Genomic DNA, 10,112 nt, shown 5'->3' on the forward strand with positions numbered 1-10,112 from the left:
CACACTCACACACACACTCACTCACACACACACACACTCACAGACTCACACACACACAGACTCTCACTCACTCACACTCACTCTCAGACTCACACACAGACTCACATTCACACTCACACACAGACACAGACTCACACTCACAGACACTCAGACTCACACTCACAGACTCACACACAGACACAGACTCACACACAGACACTCACTCACTCAGACTCACACTCACACACACAGACTCACATTCACACACAGACACAGACTCACACTCACAGACAGACAGACAGACACAGACTCACATTCACACTCACAGACACACACTCACAGACACTCACAGACTCACACACAGACACAGACTCACACTCACACTCACACACAGACTCACACTCACACACAGACTCACATTCACACTCACACACAGACACACACTCACACTCAGACTCACTCACAGACACAGACACAGATTCACACTCACACAGACACACACTCACACTCAAGACTCACACACAGACACAGACTCAAATTCACACTCACACAGACACACACTCAGACTCACACTCACACAGACTCACACACACACAGACTCACACTCACACACAGACTCACATTCACACTCACAGACACACACTCACAGACACTCACACTCAGACTCACCCTCACAGACTCACACTCACAGACACTCACACTCAGACTCACCCTCACAGACTCACACTCACAGACACTCACACTCAGACTCACCCTCACAGACTCACACTCACAGACACTCACACTCAGACTCACCCTCACAGACTCACACTCACAGACACTCACACTCAGACTCACCCTCACAGACTCACACTCACAGACACTCACACTCAGACTCACCCTCACAGACTCACACTCACAGACACTCACACTCAGACTCACCCTCACAGACTCACACTCACAGACACTCACACTCAGACTCACCCTCACAGACTCACACTCACAGACACTCACACTCAGACTCACCCTCACAGACTCACACTCACAGACACTCACACTCAGACTCACCCTCACAGACTCACACTCACAGACACTCACACTCAGACTCACCCTCACAGACTCACACTCACAGACACTCACACTCAGACTCACCCTCACAGACTCACACTCACAGACACTCACACTCAGACTCACCCTCACAGACTCACACTCACAGACACTCACACTCAGACTCACCCTCACAGACTCACACTCACAGACACTCACACTCAGACTCACCCTCACAGACTCACACTCACAGACACTCACACTCAGACTCACCCTCACAGACTCACACTCACAGACACTCACACTCAGACTCACCCTCACAGACTCACACTCACAGACACTCACACTCAGACTCACCCTCACAGACTCACACTCACAGACACTCACACTCAGACTCACCCTCACAGACTCACACTCACAGACACTCACACTCAGACTCACCCTCACAGACTCACACTCACAGACACTCACACTCAGACTCACCCTCACAGACTCACACTCACAGACACTCACACTCAGACTCACCCTCACAGACTCACACTCACAGACACTCACACTCAGACTCACCCTCACAGACTCACACTCACAGACACTCACACTCAGACTCACACTCACACAGACTCACACACACACACACACACACTCTCACACACACACACGCACGCACGCACGCACGCACGCACACGTTTTTGTTTTTTACAAAAAAAGTAAAATTAGTATATATTTATAAATATGTTAAAAGTAAATATGTATAAAGAATATGAGACAAGTGACCATATTGTAAAGACATTCTGAAAATATTGCAATAATAACTAATTAAACTTGGTAAAATTAGCAGGTAACGTAATATATAAAGCAGAAAGCTAGAAGATATATATTGCAAAGTTGTAAATAAATTGCAAATAGTGTGTGTAATGACAATATATGGTATATACTTTTGTTTTACAAAAAAGTAAAATATATACAAATAATGCTAAAACTAAATACTTAAAGTGCCCATATTGTAAAAACTGAAAACTATCCCACTAATAACTAATTAAACTAAACTTTCAAGCTCTCTCTTGGAATCATGTGCATCTCTCGAAGTGACTTTAAATGATATTTCTGAAACATGCACAGAAACGAAAGCAGGAAAAGTTCCTCTCGTTGAGTGTTTATCATATGAAACGAGACGCAGCTTTTCTCACCTTCACCATGATTTCAGCGCATTCCTCTCCAGACCGACGCGGATCTCCGCTGTGCGACGTGGCGCTCGAGCCAGGACGCGGATCAACACGCCGAAAGCCTGGCTCATGAATATTAATGACGTAACGGGACGCTCGCACGGTAGTCCCGAATGATTGGCTGAAACGGAGGCGTTTTAAAAATGGGCTCGATTTATGAATAATAATCGTGCCACGTGACTGGACTCTCCGAGGAAATAATAATGAAGGAACGTGTTTAATATTCATGAGCTCGGCCTTCGCTGTAGTAGGATTCGCTTATTCGACGACCGGATCTTGCGTCACAAGAACTGGTCAGTCAAAACCACAAATACAACATAAAAAAACATTAAACTCATGTATTTAATAACTGTAATATGATTTCGGAGTTTTGTTTGAATGTTTGCTTATATCAGAACATTAAATCCACAAACAAAATGACAATTAAAAAAAAACAAAAAACAGAAAAGTCTCTCTTGAGAGTGTTTGTAATTCACTATAACAAACGACGGTTTGTTAAAATATGTAATTATATTTTATTAGAATGATAATTTATTAGAAACCTATTTTACATGTTAAAATAATTGATATAATACAAGGCTGACGTTATATTTTCAATGATCTCTGAGGAGATGCAGATCTATTATGAATATTTAGATATTTATTTACACGCCAAATTTCTATATGATTTATTTGATCTTTTGCATGACATGCACATGTATTTAATAACCAACAAACACATTTGCATCAGAAAGACTTTTAAGTTGTATAATTGACCTACGCGATTCTCTCATGAACACAGAAAAACACCAGCGAAACGAGCATCACAGTGTTCAGACCCAAAAATGCTCAAATGCTCACTTCTCTTTAGTACAACATGATTCTGGCATCCACACGTGTCTGATAGACTCCTGGGCAGCGTGATGAAGTGATACGGTGGTCCAGTTGGGTGGTTCTGGAGTCACATGACCCCCTCCACTCAACTGTAGAGTCTCTGGTGTCCAGCTGCGGGGGCGGGACTTATGATCCGCATCACCATTGAAACGTTTGGACCTGCCATGTTGCTCCGCCCCCTCAAGAGGCTCCTCCTCCTGCAGCTCACGCTTAAGCCCCGCCTCCATTGGGTCATCCGCCACATCTGAGAGGAGATCAAACCATTTATGACACTTTGATGGTGTTTTGCGACATTTGCATTTCGCGTAAGAAAGTCGTAAGGTTTTCGTTTTACCTCGCGTGAGTTCCGCCGTGTTCTGCTGCTCCGTGCGCACGTGACGCATCATACCCAGGTTCCTCTGACTGGCCTCTATGTGGCACACCATGGGACGAGGATAGTCCTTACCTGCACACACATGGGTCAGAACATATTAAACCAGTTCAGACAGTCACAGCGGTGGGTTAGTGAGCGTTTAGCATCTCTCCGTACCGATGATGCAGCCGGCGCTAAGCTGGACGTCTTCAGGTGCCTTCCACGGCTCGTAAATATACTGCGAAGGGAAGTTCTTCAGAACGGGCAGGTATTTCCTGCAGATCAAACACAGAACGCCATGAATATTAAACAGCGTTGGGTGTTGAACATCATGAATATTAAACGGTGGGTGTGGCAGATCAACAACAGAACATCATGAATATTAAACGGTGGGTGTGGCAGATCAACAACAGAACATCATGAATATTAAACGGTGGGCGTGGCAGATCGAACACAGAATTACATGAAATTTAAACAGCTGTGGGTGTGGCAGATCAAACACAGAACATCATGAATATTAGCGTGGCAGATCGAACAATTAAAGTGGCTTGTTTGGTGATACCTCAGGTACTGTCCTTGAGGGTCGGTCCGACGACCGAAACGCACCGGGCAGAAGATCCTGGTGTATTTGTGGAAGAACGCGCTTAGCGGATAACCACATCCAGTTACCGGCGTTCATGCTGTAGTCTGCGTCCAACAGGTGCTCCTCGAACACCTGAGAACGTACACACCTGAAATTCCTGTATACGTAACTCAATCACAGAAAGACCCGAAGTACCTTCATGCCCTCCTCCCAGCTGATCCAGAGATCTCCACGCGTCAGGAAACAGGCCACAGCGTGTCGTGCCAGATGATGGATCCAGCCCTCCTGACGCAGCTGGGTCATGATGGCGTCGATCCACGGGAAGCCCGTCTGAGCCTGAGGAGGAGGATGGAGACCAAAGAACGTTACGACGCCACACAAAAGCAGCAGGAAATACATTAAACGTGCGCTTCTCTTACGGTTCTCCATTTCACCAGAGCCTCTGGATCGTGGTACCAGTCAATCTGCAGACAGATCGGGTTCCCCTCCATCTTGGTGAAGTTTGGCGTGGTCGACGCGACGGTGTAGAAGAACTCGCGCCACAGAACCTGACCCTGGAGAGATACGGGCGGCAGCGAGTGGTTCTTCGACTGCAGATGGGGAACGTCAGTGAGAGAACGTTAGTGTTCAACAAGTTTACAGAAAATTGGATAAAAATGCAAAACAAAGTAAATTAAGTAAATTAAAGTAAATTAAAAACGCAACACAATGAGGTCATGTGACATATCATACTACTGTATGAAATGAAATAAAACAGCATGTAATGATAAACAGTTTTTTTAATTATACGCAAATAGTACGCTAGTATTCCGTTTCAATTGCCATAGGCGCTAGTTTTAGCTAAGTTAAAACTTTGAGAAGTGTTCAATTTACATTTTAATAGTTTATTCAGCAATGAAAACTATAATAAAATAGTTTCAATTAATTAAAATTGACTATTTCACTCAATATTTGTGAGTGCTTAATAGTTATGTGCGAGTATCTAATCACTAGCTTAGCAACATACTAACATTAGTCTCTACTGGAATCAGCTTTGTGGGTTAATTATAAATATACTGCAAAGTATCAATAAATATAACACTAACCAATTAAAAATATAAACTAATTCGCACAATATTTTCATATTTTTGTGTTTATTAATGTTGTTAGCTTAGCAATATGCTAACATCAGTTGGTTAGAATCAACCCTGAGGGCTGATTATAAAAATACTGTGAAGTTAATGAAATATCTATCGTATTAACTCATTTAAAAATAAGCTAACACGAAAACTGTGTATTTTTGTTTATTAACGTTGTTAGCTTAGCAACATGCTAACATCAGTCAGTTGGAATCAACCCTCAGCACTGATTACACTGCAAAATTGCAATAAAATATAGTATTAACTTATTAAAAATACACCACTTCAACCAAAATATGTGTATTTTGTGTTTATTCAAATATTTTGTCGTTAGCTTAGCAACATGCTAACATCAATCGGTTGGAATAAACTGTGAGGGCTGATTATGCCTACACTTCAACATTTCAATAAGATATATAGTATTAATTATTAAAAATACACTACTTCGCCCAATATCTGTGCATTTTGTGTTTATTCGAATATTTTGTCGTTAGCTTAGCAACATGCTAACATCAATCGGTTGGAATAAACTGTGAGGGCTGATTATACCTACTCTTCAAAGTTTCAATAAGATATAGTATTAATTATTAAAAATACACCACTTCGCCCAATATCTGCGCATTTTGTGTTTATTCGAATATTTTGACGTTAGCTTAGCAACATGCTAGCATCAGTTGTTTGGAATCAGCTGTGAGGGCTAATTATAAATATACAGCAAAGAATTAATGGAATATTGTATGAACTCATTAAAACATGCAGTACTTCACCCATTATCTGTGTATTTTTGTTTATTAACGTTGTTAGCTTAGCAACATGCTAACATCAGTCAGTTGGAATCAACCCTCAGCGCTGATTACACTGCAAAATTGCAATAAAATATAGTATTAACTCATTAAAAATACACTACTTCAACCAAAATACGTGTATTTTGTGTTTATTCGAATATTTTGTCGTTAGCTTAGCAACATGCTAACATCAGTTGGTTGGAATCAGCTGTGAGGGCTAATTATAAATATACAGCAAAGAATTAATGGAATATCGTATTAACTCATTAAATCATCAAACCCATTATCTGTGTATTTCTGTTTATTAACGTTGTTAGCTTAGCAACATGCTAACATCAGTCACTATTGGAATCAACTGAAAGAGATGATTCTCTCTGCAGTTAGCATGCTGCCTATGTAGTGTGCTGTGTGCTGAGGTTTAGCATGCACGCTGACCTGTGCATAGACGCTGTTGAGCCGGTGGTAGAAGGTGCGGACCGACAGGCAGCCCAGACTCAGGTACGGACTGAGACCCGTGGTGCTGGGCAGCAGAGAGTTCGGCACCGTCCGCGGTTTGGAGAAGTTCGCCACCCATCCCTGCAGACACACGAGATCTCACACCTCACCACAGGCTAGCGGCGATTCACTCCTCAAACACTGGGCTTACACCAATCAGAGTTGTTCATGTCAGTCTTTGTTCCTATAATATACTATTATAGCATTATATATATTTTGAATGAGCTTTTATTTTTATATTTTCAGTTTTCATTTTGATTTCAGCTGGTTTCATCTTATTAGTTTTATTAAATACTTTATATATCTTTTTTTTTTTAAACTAGTTTTACTTTTAGAAATTTAAGAGCTTCAACTTTACTTCAGTTGTTGCCATGGCAAAATTTTGAAATTTCGCTCAAGTTTTTTTTAAGTTGAAGTTTTTAATTAATATTTATATTTTATTTAAACTTGATTTAAATTACAGAAAGTTTTTAACATCACTGATGTACTGTTATCAAATATTTATATTTGTCAATTTATTTTCATTTCAGTTTAGTTTTAGTAATTTTAGTACTTCAACGTCACCTTATTTTATTTCAGTTAGTCGCCAAGGCGATATTTCTAATTTTCATTTAAGTTTTTTAAATTTAATTTAAGTAAAACTTCATTTTCATTATTGATAATGGTTTTTAATAGTAGTATTACTTCAATTTAAACTTATTTTATTTGAGTTTCTAATATCTAATTTTCATTTACATTTTTTAAAAGTTTTTCATCCAATATTTATATTTATTTCAACTCTATTTTGATTACCGGAAATGGTTTTTAATAGTTTTATATATAATTAAAAATAACAACACTAATGCACTGATTTAAAACATTTCAATATATTTTTTTATTAATTGTTATTATCCTTTAAGATTTTAAGTGTCATTTTTTATTTAATATTTATATTTTATTTCAGCCTTATTTCAATTATTGAAAGCTATTTTCAGTTAACAATACTGATGCAGTGATTTAAAACATTTCTATTTAGCTTTGATTCATTTTTATTTCAGTTTAGTTTTAGTAATTAAAATACTTATTTATATTTTTATAGTTATATTTATAGTTGTTATATACTTTTAACATTTATATTTTACTTTATTTCAGCTTTATTTCATTTTAATAGTTTTATTATTTAACAATCATCATTAATTAATTATCTAACTAGCTTACACTGACGCACATGCTTTCTCCTGTCTTTCAAAGACTAAAGGCCAAGAAAAATAGAATAGCGTCACTGAATGAATCAGTCTGGAATGAAAAGATTGGAGTCACACCTGACTCTGGAAGTGTTTGTGGAGTCTCTGGAGCGCGTGTGTCTCTCCGCCGGGCCATAAGACCTCAAACTCAACCTCTAGACCCAGATCAGCCAGAGACGGGACTCTGTACGCCTGCTCGTGGTCCGGCTCCGCAGGGGGCGCGCATCTCCTGCACACATAAAGACACACACATCCCCCCGTGATTCCTCCATCTGTGCTTCAGTGTGAAGCAGCATCTGCTCCGCGTCAGACACCACAAACACACACACTTACAGGAAGTCCTCAGCGCTGAGATCCCGCACTGGTTTCTCCGCTTCACCCAAAACATGCAGGAACTTCTTATACGTGAGCGGAGGAGAGCCGCCGTTCGCCTTTACGATCCTGGAGAGAAGAAACAAAATGCACTTCATGAACATCTGACTTTATGCCTAGGTACTATTATAGTATTTATTATTAATTTAATTAAGTTACTTTTATATTTTATTTTTTATATATTTCAATTTGTGCTGTCAAACGATTAATCGCGATTAATCACATCCAAAATAAAAGTTTTTGTTTACATAATATATGTGTGTGTACTGTGTATATTTATTATGTATATATATAAAGACACACACATACAGCATATATTTTGAAAATATTTACGTGTATGTATTTATATTCATATAGATTATATCATATATAAATATATTTAATATGTAAACGTAACATATTTTCTTAAATATATACATGCATGTGTGTGTATTTATATATATACATAATAAATATACACAGTACACACACATATATTATGTAAACAAAAACTTTTATTTTGGATGTGATTAATCGCGATTAATCGTTTGACAGCACTAATTACAATATAACTTTAATTTTTATTACAGTTTTAGTACTTTTACTACTTCAACTTATAGTATTTATTTTGGTTAGTAGTCAAGACAGTATTTCTAATTTAATATTTATATAATATTTATATTTAACTTTGTTACCAAAAACGATTTTTAATAACTAACAACATTAACACTGATTTAAAATATTTCTATTTAGCTTTAATTCATTTTCATTTCAGTAATTTCAGTACTTCAACTTATTTTAGTTAGTTGCCAAGGAAATATTTCTAACTTTACTTTTTTAAGTTTTTCATCAAATATTTATATTTTACTTTATGTAAATGTCATTTCAATTACCGAAAACGGTTTTAGTTAGCTATAACAGTACTGATGCACTGATTTAAAATATATTTCAGTTTATTTTCAGTAAATTCAGCACTTCAACTTCAACTTATTTCAGTTAGTTCCCAAGGAAACATCTCTAACTTTTAAGTTTAAGATTTTAACCTAATATTTGTATTTTATATTCTTATTTCAGCTCTATTTTAGTTTTAGTTGTTTGGGGGTGCTCGTTCTGGGGCTGGGGCTGGTGTTGTTTGGATGCCGATTTTGGAATGTTTTTGCTGGGATGGGCATTTTAAAACATTTTTAAAAATCTGAAATTCGCTTTTGCGCCATTATCTCTGTGTATTAAAGTTAATCTTGTTCGCATTCTGTACAGTTCATGTCTGATACCACGCGCTAGCGTCACGTGTTCATGAGGATTAGGCTAATCATCCCATATAGAAAACATCACAAGTAAAATTAATCATGTTTATAAAGATAAACATGGGTTTATTATAGCCCACTTACAATTTACATTTCAGAGATCATTACAAATAAATTATTAAATGCTAAAACTGAATAAATTTAAATGAACAAGGCGTTGCATTTACAACCATGTGAAAACAGGGGGTGCTGCAGCCCCCTCAGCACCCCTACTTCCCGCCTCCCTGCCCTACTGGGAAAAACCCCCCAGCTAAAACCAGCCTAAGCTGATTGGCTGCTTTGGCTAGTTTCCCAAGCTGGCTTTAAAGTGGTTTTGGCCACTTTTTTTAGCAGGCCAGGCTGTTCTTAGCTGTTTTTTAGCTGTTTTTTTTTTTTTACTGAATCAACTGGTTTTAGCTGAATTAGCATAGAAACATGCTAACAACATGCTAGAAACATGCTAACAAAATGCTAGTAACTTGGTAATCATGCTAACAACATGCTAGTAGCATGCTAATCATGCTAGAAACGTGCTAGTAACTTGCTAATCATGGTAAAAAGGCTAACACCATGCTAGTAACGTGCTAATCATGCTAGAAACATGCTAGCAACTTGTTAAACATGCTAGAAACATGCTAGTAACATGCTAATCATGCTAGTAACATGGTAATCATGGTAGAATCATGCTAGCAAAATGCTAGTAACTTGCTAATCATGCTAACAACATGCTAGTAACTTGCTAATCATGCTAGGAACATGTTAACAAAATGCTAGTAACTTGCTAATAATGCTAAAAACATGCTAGCAACTTGTTAAACATG

General features: G+C 38.2%; 2 protein-coding genes across 2 annotated transcripts in view; both read right to left on the reverse strand.

Moving 5' to 3' along the window:
* LOC107750711 (transmembrane protein 263-like) overlaps positions 1 to 2,344 on the reverse strand; it is a 6,001-nt gene extending 3,657 nt beyond the window's left edge. Inside the window, exon 1 of the mRNA XM_016566221.1 lies at positions 2,193 to 2,344. Within this exon, the coding sequence (XP_016421707.1) occupies positions 2,193 to 2,201 (9 nt within the window). The 5' untranslated portion in view covers positions 2,202 to 2,344. The remainder of the gene's footprint in view (positions 1 to 2,192) is intronic.
* Positions 2,345 to 3,064: 720 nt separating this feature from the next.
* The window catches only part of LOC107750707 (cryptochrome-1), a 9,622-nt gene continuing 2,574 nt past the window's right edge, over positions 3,065 to 10,112 (reverse strand). The window contains 10 exon segments of the mRNA XM_074560214.1: positions 3,065 to 3,345; positions 3,436 to 3,546; positions 3,631 to 3,728; positions 4,016 to 4,098; positions 4,100 to 4,168; positions 4,232 to 4,372; positions 4,456 to 4,626; positions 6,375 to 6,515; positions 7,736 to 7,886; positions 7,991 to 8,098. Coding sequence (XP_074416315.1) covers positions 3,065 to 3,345; positions 3,436 to 3,546; positions 3,631 to 3,728; positions 4,016 to 4,098; positions 4,100 to 4,168; positions 4,232 to 4,372; positions 4,456 to 4,626; positions 6,375 to 6,515; positions 7,736 to 7,886; positions 7,991 to 8,098 — 1,354 coding nt within the window.

The sequence above is a fragment of the Sinocyclocheilus rhinocerous genome, unplaced genomic scaffold (genome assembly GCF_001515625.1).
Source record: "Sinocyclocheilus rhinocerous isolate Xijiao unplaced genomic scaffold, SAMN03320098_v1.1 scaffold302, whole genome shotgun sequence".
Classification (NCBI taxonomy): Eukaryota; Metazoa; Chordata; class Actinopteri; order Cypriniformes; family Cyprinidae; genus Sinocyclocheilus; species Sinocyclocheilus rhinocerous.